The sequence below is a fragment of the Botrytis porri genome (genome assembly GCF_014898465.1).
Source record: "Botrytis porri strain MUCL 3234 chromosome Unknown BPOR_010, whole genome shotgun sequence".
In the NCBI taxonomy this organism is placed as follows: Eukaryota; Fungi; Ascomycota; class Leotiomycetes; order Helotiales; family Sclerotiniaceae; genus Botrytis; species Botrytis porri.
In genome coordinates this window covers 2,101,721-2,116,776 of record NW_024066084.1, presented here as the reverse complement: position 1 = coordinate 2,116,776, position 15,056 = coordinate 2,101,721, and the positions used below count along the sequence as shown (strand labels likewise).

Below are 15,056 nucleotides of genomic sequence, written 5' to 3'. Positions count from 1 at the left end.
GGAAAAAAAGAGGGTATGGGTATGGGTATGGGTATAGTAGGAATCTGCAATGTACCAAGAGCTATCAAAGAGCGTTTGTAATTAATAATTACCGAAATCGATCTTTCTGGACCAAAAGGAGTGGTTAATCCATTCCAGTATCGGCTTATCCGAGATGGCCGGATTACTGCATTCATCAATATCAGTCTGAGTGACAGAAGAAAAGAGGAATAGCTGAGGGTCGACTCCGTAATATTTCCACGAAGTAGAAGGCAGGAAAGGGAAAAAGAGAAGAAGGATGGTAAGATCCTTATCATGAAGAGAAGTTGGGAGTGATTAGGTAGGTGGGTAGTTACGACGGAGTAATTAGTAGGTAAGAAGATAATGATTTCTTGTTTGTCAAAGATAGATCCCCTGTTGATTTGATATCAATATCATTTTGCCTATCGTTCCACCCACGTTGGATGTGTGAAATTGCCCTATCGATTTTTAGCTTTCCAACGTTACTCGAGCTTAAAGGTTAAAGCGTGACCCTTGAAGAGAATTGGCCAGGTCAGGAAAGGGATCAATTGGTGGTGTGTCGATTGAACCGATTGTTTCATTCGACCCGCGGCGGGAAGACGAGGGAGAGAAGATAAGAGGAGAAGGTACTGGTGACTGTTGCAAGATGTACGGGTATTTTGTCTTTGCTTGGAGAAGGGGTTGTCTAGCTACTCGAGGAGTAGTTCCTACATTGTGTGCAAGATATCATCTCTAGCTTGAGAAAGAACAAACCAAGTAAATCAAGACGTAATTAAAACACGATGATATTATGGTAGATTATGGTAGATTAAGATTACCTAGCTCTTTATAGATATACCTACCATGGAGTCCGTGTATTGAAACTTTATAGGTGTGACACGAGCCGTCTAAGGTCTGTCAGCTTGTGACTGGTGAAATTAGGTCGTCAGGTAGTGAAGTGTGAAATGTGAAATGAGCGAAGCGTGAAATAAGTGAAGCCTGATATGATTGAAGTGAGTGTGAAGTGAAGTGAAATGAAATGAAATGAAATGAGACAGCAAAGCCAACCCCATACCAGAGCTAGAGCCAGAGCCAGAACAAACAATAGTCTGCAAGCAATTTCACCCCAACCCACGAATACGAAAGGCATTCACTCAATTCACTCAACACACTCTTCTTTACCATTCTTGTCTTCTCTACTCTACTCTACTCCTCTCTTCTCTTTCTATCCTTACTTCATCTTCTCGCTTGATACTCTTTTTATATTTATATGACTTATATATAATTGATTTACCAATAATTATAAGAAATCAATCGAATTACACTATTACCATATATAAATCTATTCTTTATATCTTTTCATCTTCATCACCTTGCTTGTTGTCGTCACTAGCTTATTTCTTCCAACCAACCTTGGAATCCATCGCATCTCATCCATTCACATTCACATTCACATCCACATCCACATCCACATCCCATCCACATCCCATCCACATCCCATCCCACATCCCTATCTTATCCGTTTGTTGATTTATTATACTCCAAACCCCCACTTCACTATATATTTCTCAATCCAAACATCGACACAGTACAGTACGATACAATACAACACAATACAACACAATACAACACAATACAACACAATACAACACAATACAATACAACACAATACAACACAATACAACACAATACAACACAACACAACCACATGCACTCAATCAATTCATCCATACGCCTTGTCCTCCTCGTCTTTGATTCGTCTATCGAGGTGCTATTTGATTGATTGTCTGGTGGTTTGATCGTTTGATTGATGGTCGATTGTTGATGGAGATTTACTATGTCCCTAGTTACACTACAGTATATCAAAATTACGGCTCTTCATCAAAACAAATAATCCCTGAAAAAACAGTTATCATAACGTTACGTTGGATTTAATTATCCCCCCCTCCCCCCCAAAAAACCCTCAACCTCAATCTCCTCTTCCTCTGCTTTCTTCTAAAAGGAAAAAGGAAGAAGAAAAAAAAAGAGAGAAAAAAGATTAACTTTCACTCCGATTAACCCGCATTCTCCCTCTCCCCAATATGTCGAATTCAAAACAAAGAATGCTCGAGAGCCGAATACAAAATGGAAGTCTCGAAGCTGTGTCAGGTCTAATGTCCGACCAAGCTGGGCATAGTACAACAACAACAACAACCACCACTTTTATGAACGATGTAAAAGCAACACAAAACTCAAACATTTCTTTACCTTTACCTCTTCAATCAAATCAAATCCCAGCTTTTACTGCCATTTTCAAATCGAATACCATAGCACCTTCACCCCCTCACAGCAGATCCACTTCAACAAACGAACCATACACCCCACTCGCGCTTGACACCTCTTCTCGTCTTCACCCAATTATAGATTCGTCATATAGTCAAATTCCGAGTCCTCTAAGCGCGGGTCTGCGAATACAAACCGATATCGTTCCAGGTCATACACTCACATCTGCGAGTACGGGAACCGGAATTAGTGAGCGCGAATCTTCCGATACTATACGAATTCCATCAAGATCCGGTGGACAGATAGGAATGTCTCTCGCGCGAACTCCGAGTGTGAAGAATGTCCTGGCGAGTAGTATAGGTAGCAACGGTTCGGCGCCAAACTCAGCATTATCCTCACCAATGTTGAACGCAATGGCAGACGTTACCCCTCTACCCTCACCACTCATGTCGGGAGATTCACCTGGACCATGGAAACGATTGAACTCGAGACGAACATCCCGCGAGCAAATGCTACCTATACATCCGGATTCGGCTCTGATCACATCAAATGGTGAATCGGTTTCTTCTGCGATGGCAAACCAACAAAAGAGAAGGGCATATCATGGATTAATAACAACTGCTGCCGAATCCGGGTTGACGGAAGCTCAAATAAATCGAAAAAAGAACGCAGAAGGACATACCAGGAATAGAAGCATGAGCGAATATGTACCGGAAGCTTCTCAAGCACCCAAACCTCGAAACGTCACTGTATCGGGTTCACATGCTCCAATGATGGATGGCGCGGTAGATGGTCCACAATCAGACATGCATATGCGGAGAGAACCACATTTAGCAGTTCAACGAGGATTGGCTCCCATACCAAGACCACCAACCCCACCATCGAGTCGAACAGGAGGGGAAAGTAGTGATAGTGATTCATCATTGACCACTACCAGCATTCCTAGAGCTCTTCGCAAATCGAGATATGAATACTTTGATGCGTATACTAGAAATGATTCTAAACGACGAAGATGGAGAGGTATAAAAGTTTTGGGTCAAGGCACTTTCAGCAAAGTGATTTTGGCTACCAGTCAAGTCCAAGATGATGAAGGTCGCATTGATGAAGATAATGTGTTCGGAATTGAATCGATTGTTACACCTGTTGAGACAAAAGTCGACCGGAAAAAATTGGTAGCGATTAAGATTTGTGAACATGGTCCGAAAGGAGGGGCGTCTGAAGAAAGAGTAGAAATGTCACTCAAACGTGAATTGGAAATCATGAAATCGATACATCATCCTTCATTGGTTCACCTCAAAGCTTGGAGCATAGAAGAGACAAGAGCCATTTTGGTTTTAAGTTATTGTCCCGGTGGAGATTTATTTGAAGTGGCCAGTCAGCATCGAGATATTCTTGTCCCATCGTTACTTAGACGGATGTTTGCAGAGCTGATTGGTGCTGTTCAATATTTGCACGATAGACGTATTGTTCACCGGGATATCAAATTAGAAAGTGAGTTTTTAAATGTTTCCTTTAATGATCTACTCAAAGTCAAACATCACATACTAACCGAGTCTCTTTGTTCAGATGTCTTGGTCAACCTTCCTCAACATGAACTTGCCAAACCTCAAGACTGGACTAAATACCCTTACTCCATCATTACCCTCACCGATCTCGGTCTCTCTCGCCGCGTAGCCGATGATGAAAAACTTACTACCCGTTGTGGATCAGATGATTATGCTGCCCCGGAAGTTATCATGGGTCAACCATATGATGGACGCGCTACTGATGCTTGGTCTCTGGGTGTCTTACTTTATGCATTACTGGAAAGTAGATTACCATTCGATCCTAATCCCGGAATGCCAGAAGGACACAAACAACGCAGTCGAACAAGTCATCGAATTGCACGAGTTGAATGGAGATGGATTGAATATTTCGGTGAAGAGGGAGATCATGAAAGTGACCCGGATAAATTCAAGGAAAAGGGATTGTTAGGTGCAATGGAGATTACAGAGGGATTGTTGAAGAGAGCAAGGAGTAGATGGACATTGGAAAAGGTTCAGGAGAATGAGTGGGTCAAAGGAGGTGTTGATGTGGAGGGTGGTGTCAAATGGAGAGAAGAGGTGATTCCTGAGGAGGTCAGAGGTGGTGGGGAATTTTGAAGGGCGGATTGACTTGAAATGTCGACATGCAACCTCAATCTTCCCTGCATGATCCCGGCATTGATTTTAGCCTCGACTTGAGTTGACCGATTGGTTATTTGCTTCGTTGTTTACATGACAATCTCTTCTTTTCACGTTCTATTATCAAAACAGCAAAGATCGAGATTTGACCTCTTTTTTTCTTCTCTTCACGTGAGTTTTGCTTGCGCTTGTATTACGATGTTTTTGATGGAGAACTTGCATGCATGGTTTCTAGCATGGTGTTTATGGATTTTGGTTTGGGGTTTAGAGGGCTGGACAGATGGAAGTACGAGGGTACGAATGTATATGTTACCATTCGATTCAGTTCCACGGATGTTTTGTTTATATAATAGGGATTTGGGTGGGGAGGAACGGGATGGGATTTGAGGGAGTGTCGGATTTGTGTATATTATTTGGGATCGGGAAACAGGGTGGATGGGATGATGTTGTGGAAGGTAGGGGTGGGGGGAGAGAGGATCGGATGGATGGATGGATGGACGGAAGGACGGGTGGGCGGGGATTTTATACCCTGTGGGAATTCGGAATGTTAATATTTGTTGTGCGAGGAAGGGGGAGGAAGGGATGGAATTAATGGATGGAATGGGATAGGATGGGGCTGTTTTTTCATTGATGGCTGAGTACGGAGTGATTGTTTCGTAACCGAGAAGTAGATAGGGGGTTGGCGTGGGGGTGGGTGGGGGACCGAGAGAAATGAGGTAGATGCGTGAATGGTCGGTGGCAGGTAGAGAAATGCATTAGAAGGTTGTTGAAATTATAAGATGAGACGTTGGTGAGAAAATAGATGAGTTGAATTGAAGTAAAGTGAAGTGAAGTAAAAAATTAAAACTGGTGATTTTTTGAATGTCTGGATTTTTTGTGAATGGGACATGTAGTCACAGGATGAAAATCAGGGGTAAAAGAGGAAAAACTCGCTTATTTTTATTAGTGGCTGGAGTGGAATGAATTGGATTGATTGATATTTATCTATCTAGGTAATGAGAATTGGGATTGAAAATTGAGTTTTGATATTGGAGTTTTGATGCATGAGGTTGTGTGTGTATGAGTGTGTGGATTATGTGAATATATCATGAATAGGATTAGTATGGTGTGGTGTGGTGTAGTGTGTTTTTTAGTTGGAAATTGAGGGAGGGAGGGAGGGGGAGAAGAAGAGGGAGGGGGAAAAGGAGATTTTGATAATGTAGATTAGATTGTATATAGGTAGTTTAATAATATATGGGGTTGTTTGAATGAGGGGGTGGAAATTGTGGGATATTTTGGTATTTGAGATGTTTGGATTTTGAGGATGGGTTGGATTTGATGGTTGTGGGTGATTGGTTTGGGGGTGGGGTTTGAGGGTTGGTTTGAGGGTTGGATGAGATGGGATGGGATGGGATGGGATGGGATAGAATAGAATAGAATAGAATAGAATAGAATGAATAGAATAGAATAGAATAGAATAGAATAAAATAAAATGAGATAGAATAGAATGAAATAAGATGAAATAGAATAGAATAAAATAAGACGAAATAGAATAAAATAAAATAAAATAAAATAAAATAAAATAAAATAGAATAAAATAAAATAAAATAGAATAGAATAAAATAAAATAGAATAAAATGAAATAGAATGAAATAAATAGAATAGAATGAAATAGAATGAAATAAAATAGAATAGAATGAAATAGAATGAAATAAAATAAAATGAGATGAAATAGGATTAAATAAAGATAAATAAAGATAAATAAAGATAAATAAAGATAAATAAAGATAAATAAAGATAAATAAAGATAAATAAATAAAGATAAATAAAAATGAATAAGAAAAGAATAAAAATAAAATAGAATACTATGAGAATTTTTATAAATAGATAAAGGATTATAAATTAAAATAATAAAGAATTAAATATTCTAGATATTTATTTAAATTATTATTATATAAATAATAACTACTAGAAATAGTTCGTGTATATATTAATATTTCTTTTTTTAAATCAGTACTTTTAACATTTTTATTCTAAGTTCTATTACAGGTTATACGCTTAGCAGGGGGTAGACTAGGCTCTATTAGCAATAGTACTATACTAATAGTAGTATATGAAAAGCTTAGACTAATAGAATTTTTAAATAAAATTATTAAATAGAATTATTATAATATATAAATAGAATCTCAATTGGATTTATATATTGATTAATTATTTAAGAAGTTTTTGAAAGTGAGTACTTAAATAAGATCTTTCTTTAAAAGCTTAAGTCATTTATTTATACTTTTTTTAATCCTCTATATGATCTATAATATTGTTACGGAAGCTGCCTCTAGGGTCACGTGGAAGTGTCTAGAGATCTCTCGAGGTGGTTTAGACTAGACTTCAAGTAGGAATTCAATAAGGTTGTAACTGGTTGCAATTCTCGTAACTATAGTAATGAAACTAATGATTGTTCTTGAGCACGAAGCTCTACATTGTAATGAAACCCATTCCCTTATATAGACCTTCGTTCTCGTCTGGATAGCTTGGGTAGACTGTCTATCCTGTCTATCCACGGATAGCCTGGATAGCTTGCCTATCCTGTCTATCCATCACGTGACACTTGCCCCGTGACCTATATGATACTACTGCTTATCTAACCTGTGCTTACTAGATAACCTATAACCACTATCCCTCCTATGCCTACTGTAGGATAGGTGCCAACAAAAGATATGTACCTATCTTTTAATCATTGCTTATTGATTCGGTTACCACTATCTTTCATTACCCTTTAATCCAACTATCCCTACAGTGCTGTTTTCGTAGGTTCCAACACCAAGGCCTTAGGTTTATCTTATAATCCATGTTGCGGTGCGGGTACCTCCGTAACAAATATATAGGTAGTGTATATTATAAATCTGGTTTAAAATTAGAATTGATTTGAAATCAAAATCGTTTTAAAATCGTTTTTTTATTGATTTCAAATCAACTTTTTAATAAGGAAAATTTATTATTACATCTGTTATTCTAAATTTGAAATAGCTTCTACATAATATTTCAAAAATTTCAAAATAATGAATTATAATTTCGAATAAAGAATTAATAAAGGATTTTCTTTTAAATAAAGAATTCTTTATTTAATATTATAATAGTATTCTTTCTTATAAAGAATTTCTGAATTTTTCTTATAATATTAAATTTTTATTTCTTTATAATAATAATGGATTTGATTATTATGATCAGTCCTTTTAATATTATAATAATATGAAGTGATTTAATTAATATTTATTAAAAAGAACATAGATATACATATATTAATAAAACACGAAAAAAATCAAGAAGAGCTTTTTCGAAATAACTCTCTAATTTATATTACATTCAAACCAGAGAATTATTCTATACTCTCTCCTATAATTATTAAATTAATATCTACTTGAATTAAGTAATTGTTATTATTAATATAAAAGAGAAGGTATATTATATTTATTTAGGATATTTAAAAAAATTAATATTATTATATACAATAATTATATTAAATAAATTAGTAAAAAGAATTTTTTAAAGATTTCTATAATAATTCGAATCTTTTAATACTTAGTAATCTTATAAAGAAGTCTTATATATAAAGAAGAAGGAAAATCTTTTTAAAAAGTTTTATTTGTTTTAAGAATTTTTTTCATAAAATTATTAATACATAGAAATAAAACCTTTACATAATACTTATAATCACTTTATATAAGGAAACGATATCCCTAATATTTTAATATAATAAAATTCATGAGAATGATTTTAAAATATAATAGAAATTATAATACATCAATATCAATCGTACTTCTTTATAATATATAATACATTATCAATTATTCGAAAAGAAAGTAATAATTATCAATAATATAAAATATATATTATATTAAAAATCGATATTGTAATCCGTTTTATACTTATTATATGATTTGTTTTAAATTATTAATACATTAAATATAAATTGAGATTAATTATATAAATATCAACCTTCTCTATTACAAAACTTTAGAATCCCCCTATTAAAAAAACAATATTAATAAAACAAAATTAAAATAAGAATAAAAATAATACATTTCGAATAAAATCTAATTGAATTAAAATATTGAAAAAAGAAGATTAAGAATTAATAACCTAAAGGTGAAAATATCTTTATAATAAAATAATAATATATTAATTATAAGATTTAATATATTAAAAGGAATTAAATAAAATAAAAAGAGATAATAAAAACAAATATAAAAAACAAAAGATTAATATAGTGTATTAATATGTACATTATATCAGTATATATACTACTTTTATCTTAATTTACACTTTCAAATCTATATTATTCAATAATAGTTGAATTAATTAATTAAAATTATTTAAAATTTAATAATCTAAAATCTATTATATTATTTTAATAGATTCCTATATTATAATCTATCTTTTCGTATTTACTATAATATTAAATAAAAAATACTTTTTTATTAGATTTACTTTCTTTTTGATATTTATTGTATTGAATTTAAATATCAATCTTTTATTAAAATAATATATTAAAAGTTTTTTATTCAATAAATATTTCTTCTTAATATAATTAGGTTTTCTTTATATATCAATACTTACTTAATACTTTATTTATTATTCAAAGTATATAAATCTTTATATTTAGAAGTATATTTTTATAAACTAATTGTTTTATATCTTTAATTAAAATTAGTACAATCTCAAATATAGGTGTAAATAAACTTAATTGATAATAAGTTATTCGAGATTTAATTAATATTAATTGAGAAAGAAATTTAATTAGATTATAAATAATTTAAAAGATTTATTGATTTAAATTGAAAAAGGGGAGGGTAGATATATGAATTCGAATATCTAATTTCAAAAATATAGCTTTAAAATTAAATAGAATTAAATCTATTTTTTGAAATCCTAATTTTATATTCTAAAAAGTAATTGATTTCTTATATATAATTTTTGAAATATAATTAATATATACCTTAATAAATTCATTAATTTGATTATTATATAAACATTTTAGATTATTAAAATAGTTAATATCAAATAATTAAATTAAATAATTTGAATATAATAGTAAATATAAATATATAATATTATTCTCTTTATAATATACTTGAAAAGCCATTGATTTATAACTTTTATACTTATTCAACATCAACATTTGATATTTACTCTTTCTTTAATTCTTAATATACTTATCGAAGTGTTTTAATTATTTTAAATTTATTTTATTGTTTATTTATTTATTAAATATAGGTTTAATAGTCTAGTCTATAGGGAAATTAATTCCGATATATTAATTAAAGAAATAAATCTATTCTTGAATTATTAAAAATAAAAGAATAGTTTCATTCTCTTTATTTCCATATATTATTATTATAGTTCATTCTTGATTATCTAATTATATTAATTTACTTTTATTATATCTCTTAGTATTAATAATAATTATTACTATATATATAATTTTCATTATAAAGCCTATTTCATTAAAATTATAGAAATCTTTATTCAAAATGCTATATTTCGCTTATATATTTATAATTAATTGAAATTACTCTTTAAAAAGCTTAAGATTTTTATAAAAAACTTTTTGAAAGTTATAAATATAATTAAAATGTATTTTTAATTCTTTATATCGTTTTAAAAATTAATATACTTAAAGCTTTTTAATAGCTTTTCCTTCTTTCAATTTAAGAATATAATTTATTATATCTTTTATTCTTTTAAATTTAAAAGAAAAACCTTTTGAATTTATATTAAGAATATATGAAATATTTTTTTATTTTTTTATTTTAATAAATTTCAGATTTTATAATCGAAATTTAATTATAAAAATTATTTCATTTATTCTTCAAATAAGTATTATATATATAATTGTTGGTATCACCATGGGGATGGTGAAGTCAATATAGTACTATGGTTCACACTGTTGTTATATTGCTTGAGGTTCTAAAAGCTAGGGCTACGAAACGTATTGCTGTAGTGTCGGAAGACGCTAGCGTCAACGCTAGCGTAGTCACATGATCCCTGTCCCAACAATAATATTATATAACTTAATAACTTTTCAAATTAAAAGTTTTTTATTTTTTTCAATAGCTTCAATAATTAAAAGTATTTTCCTTTTTTATTATTCGATTATATAATAAATGATTGATAAATTATATATTGAGATTAAAGAGTATAAATTAAGGTAAAAGTAGTATACGTATTAATATAATATACGTATTAATAAACTATGTTATAGAAATTATAAATAAATAAATAAAAAGATTAAAAGGTTTTATAATATAATAGAATTTTATAATAACAAACTCGAATAAACTTCAAAAGGAAATGAGTTTTCATTATTTTTCCCTATCTATTTTATATAATTAGAAATATATAAAGACATTATATAATTAGTATAGCTTAGCTATAAATAGACTAAATCGATTAAGACTTTACTACTACTACTATTATCAATAATTTCTATTTATATAAGAACAAATACTAAACTATATTAAATTAATATAAAAGCTTATATCTCCTTAAAGAAATATTAATATTAATTATAAATATATATTGTAATTAAAATTAAAGTATTAGGTTTTCAATCTATAATATTACTAATTAATATTGATATTATTATAAAGATAGTAAAATCAATATAGTATTATGATTCATACTATTATAATGTTGCTCGAGGTTCTAAAAGCTAAGGCTATGAAACGTATTACCATAGTATCGGGAGGCGCTAGCGCTAACGCTAGCGCAGTCACATGATCCATATTCGGACGACTATGCTTGCTCATGCACGCAGTGTTGCAACGCTAAAAGGCAGTGTAATATTACTTACATGAAGCTTTGAATGGTATCGATGAATCTGTCTTGTGTATTGAAGGTTTATCGAGCATATTAAGTCTGAAATATCAGGGCAAGCTCGACCCCATACAAACTGGACAGAGACCGTGTTGTGAAACAGCTGCGTTTTCAAATCGCAACCACTTTTCATTTGTATAATTACCAGATCTTAATATTAATAGTCTTTTCAGGGAAAGAAACTTGAATTATAATAATTATGTACGAGCATAGTATTATTGTTCGAAGTTGTGTCCTAACATCATATGGTCGGATTGGCTGTAGAGTCTCGCAGGTATTTTGGCAATAGAGATCTCATATACTTTCAACTGACCGCCAAATCAAGTATGCATCCATGACACAGTAGATACCCCGATGTTACATTGGTATGCACTAAGCATGTGTTTCAACAGTCTCGACCAACTATGATCCAACAACGTTATTATGAATCCCAAGTACGCCTCGGTGATCATAAACACAACATGGGTTATTTGTAGAGAGAGATAGGGATGGTATACAGCCAGTCATAATAGCCAAATGAAATTCAATAAGAAATTAGACACTTGGATGCCTAACTAATAGAGACGCGCAAACATTCGAAATTCAGATAATGATAGTCTGACACTAGCACTGCCTCAATGACGACATTTCATGTGAGAAGAGTCGCTTTAGATAGCATCTATTGTGGTGGGAACAACCCAATATCATCTCCAAGAGAAAAAAATGGGTAGGTATTTTGGGTCAGTAAACCATAATTCCACAACGTAGCTTTACTGCAGACTTGTTGATAATCCAAACAGCCTTATGAGGATTTTTCTATAAGTATTTGATAATGCCCCGTAGATTTGATATGATTCGTAGACTCCAGAGAACTTCATCAGCACTTGGTTAACTACTGATCCAAATCTTCACGTTATACTTGAAAGCCTGACCGGACACCTTCGCGTTTCACACCCAGCCTCATAGCTCTACTCCGCCTCCACTATAATCTTCGCCCTGTACCTTCCCATTTATGATATCATCCGGAACCAACTTACTATTTCGTCTCCAAGAAATCTTCATCCCGTACCTCCAGGCTTCTATGGTCCCACGAACTCCGCCACAGCCTCGCTTCGTATCATACAACTATCTCTGCATCCCCTGCCACATCTTGGCTTTTTTCCCTGTATAATTGAGAACATCACAGCTTGAACTTCGCAATGCGTATGTTGAACTGCTTCGAAGCTTTCTTTCAATCTAAGCTAATTTAATCTCGAGTTTCAACAAGTGATGCTCTTGCCCTCATTTTTGGTGTCGTCTCTGCAGCACTAGCCGGCATCGCTATATTCATGGCTCGTAAGGCCCGCGTCATGATGAATGATGGTATGTAACCCCGAGCATTTTCTCTTAAACTCACATCAAGCTTGATGAGCTGACCCGATAGCTCGATAGTAATCGATATCGAGGCACATCCCTTGGTAGCAGGTTCTCACGGAGATTCTACTATTGGAAAGAGACAGGGTGGTAACAATGAGGCTATTGAAGATCTCTTGAAGTCGATTGCTAGGTTGATTCATTAAAGAAGCGGGTAGAAAATAATGTGGTATTGATTTTGAGAAATTTCGTTTGTTTCGAATCGGGGATAATAGTAAGGACGATTTAAGAAAAGAGTGTGCTGTACTAGGATGTTATGATGGGGCTTTATGACTTACCAGAATCGAGAAGAAGCCACGTCATTGATTAGTTTCTTTCGTCTGGCTGAATTATGACTCATGAGGTCTCAAAGAAATATATAGAGTTACCCAGAATTAAATATACTTCAGACAATCCCGCATTTCGTCAGCTATAAGAGAGAGAAATATGCTGATAGAATCCCTAACCTGTATGCACCATTTAGATTAAATTTTATAGCTGTACTTTGAAAACTCATCCAACTAATCATGACCAAAATTCGATGCGAGGCTTGGTTGATGACTCTATGTAAAAAGATAAAGATGAGAAGTAGTGTTTCTACCCTCCATAGACGGCTCTTCTTTTTTCTTCCTAATCTCAACATCAACTGAAGTTCTTCAGGCCGTATAGTTTTATTATGTCTAGCTAGCTCCGTGAAAGTGAAGAGAGAATAAAGAATTTTAGAGGTCAAAAATCAATGATATGATTTCAAAGAGAAAATTAGATGTAGCTTATAAGCTTGTCATTAATCGATATAGAATTAAAGATATACTTTGTTTTGAAACCGTTTATAGGGCGTTGTAATTTATAAATTGTGATCTGGCTTTTAGGGTGTTTCGGTAAACCTGATTTTAATCATTCAAGCTCAGTATTTTGTCACGTGGGAATTTTAAGAGATTTTGGGGTTGTGATTTATGTAGGTTATATTGTATGTGTAAGGAAATGGGTTCATGGTACTTACTGTCAAGTAGAGGAATTGAATAAAATGATAGCGTTAACGATCTATTATTCGAAACCTCGAGGGGTTGTGTACGGAATACGTCATATACTATTCCAATGACTAGTCTAGGATCCCGATTAGAAAATCAACTTCAGCTCTCACAATATCGAGTATGGTAGTAGGATAAATTCTCTGAACGTATTCATGGAGTCTTTCTAACTCTCGCCTCCGTTCACCAAGTCTATGAGAAGACGTAGCAAACTGTGTGAGACTCATTTGATGGAGCCTAACCTGATTTTGATACCTGGCGTAGTTTTCTGCAGACAATCCCGTGAGATTCATCATAACAATTTCACTTGAGTTCTGAACCTGTTCAATACTTTGGATTTCTAGACTAGAAAAGTCTTCTCTGGGAAGCTGTAGTTCATCCTCGAGATCAGTGAGATTTTGGTCAGTTTCTCCGGCTCTCGAACGCGCATCTTCGACATCAGCCTCTAACTGTATAAGTTCTTGTGCTGTGAGAATTTCGTGATTGGGGGGAAGTTGTGGAGCGGGGGGCATTAGGGATACAAGCCATTCTGGATGTGGGCCTCGCGCTGGGGTATCATGAATAGGTTCAAGTGCCTTGCGAAGCATCTTTCTACAAGCTGGAAAATCGCCATTAGGAGACACGTTAATCCATTCCCCAAGACATTCCAAATGGAATATATGATTGCATTGGGTTTTAGCCGGTACGCCTTCCTCACCTATCTGGTTGAGCGGCTGGCGACAAATCCCACAATCATCATCACACGAAGTAGCATCGGCGTGGTAGAAAAGTCCATAGCCCATAGCAATGTACCATTCAATTGCCGAAAGAGTTGTTCGCGAACGATGAAGTGCGAGATTCAGCATCATGATTTGTCGAAGGTGTAAAATTGAATGTCTGATTAAAGGAGATGGGAATTCGCCGCGGAGTACGCGAAGCCAAAAGTCAGGAATCAGGCGCTGATTCACCATAAGAAATAGCACATCGAGACTGTCTCTAGGAAGCAGAATCAAAGTTCTACAATTAGATAAACGGTAAGTGGGACCTCAAAAATCATCAGGAAGGGGTAGGTTTTGGAACCGAACTTGTAAATCATTGGTTTCATCTTCAACATTCCGGATTTGATAAAGCTCTACCATTCGATCAATTGATGGGTATCCAAGTTGGTTTTCATCAGGCTTAGATATTCTGGGATCGGGAAGCATAAAGCATTCATTACAGAAGTCAGCATGTGTGAACACCATAGGGTCAGTCACCATATTTCCGCAGAGAGAACCATCTTCCTGGCAAGGTCGGATGAAGTGGGCTCCATGGCCACACTCTGAGAAGGTGAAATTAATGGTAATACACATCTTGCACTAAGTGTTTTCAAGGAGCTTGATAGTTTCTAAAAAATAGATAGATGTTAGGTATAGTGGTCTAG

The 15,056-nt window shown here is 33.6% G+C and overlaps 3 protein-coding genes across 3 annotated transcripts; 2 read left to right on the top strand and 1 right to left on the bottom strand.

The window, feature by feature from the left end:
- Positions 1 to 1,941: 1,941 nt before the first annotated feature.
- EAF01_008018 (uncharacterized protein) lies at positions 1,942 to 4,852 on the top strand. Its single transcript, XM_038916274.1, has 2 exons — positions 1,942 to 3,732; positions 3,808 to 4,852. The coding sequence occupies exons 1-2, from the start codon at positions 2,061 to 2,063 to the stop codon at positions 4,380 to 4,382; spliced, it is 2,247 nt and encodes a 748-aa protein (XP_038768745.1). The 5' UTR covers positions 1,942 to 2,060; the 3' UTR covers positions 4,383 to 4,852.
- Positions 4,853 to 12,433: 7,581 nt separating this feature from the next.
- EAF01_008017 (uncharacterized protein) lies at positions 12,434 to 12,793 on the top strand (the record flags this gene model as incomplete). The annotated part of the gene is made up of 3 exons (XM_038916273.1): positions 12,434 to 12,437; positions 12,492 to 12,596; positions 12,666 to 12,793. The coding sequence occupies 3 exons, from the start codon at positions 12,434 to 12,436 to the stop codon at positions 12,791 to 12,793; spliced, it is 237 nt and encodes a 78-aa protein (XP_038768744.1).
- A 932-nt stretch (positions 12,794 to 13,725) lies between these two features.
- Positions 13,726 to 14,985, bottom strand: EAF01_008016 (uncharacterized protein; the record flags this gene model as incomplete). The annotated part of the gene is made up of 2 exons (XM_038916272.1): positions 13,726 to 14,650; positions 14,714 to 14,985. The coding sequence occupies 2 exons, from the start codon at positions 14,983 to 14,985 to the stop codon at positions 13,726 to 13,728; spliced, it is 1,197 nt and encodes a 398-aa protein (XP_038768743.1).
- Positions 14,986 to 15,056: the final 71 nt, after the last annotated feature.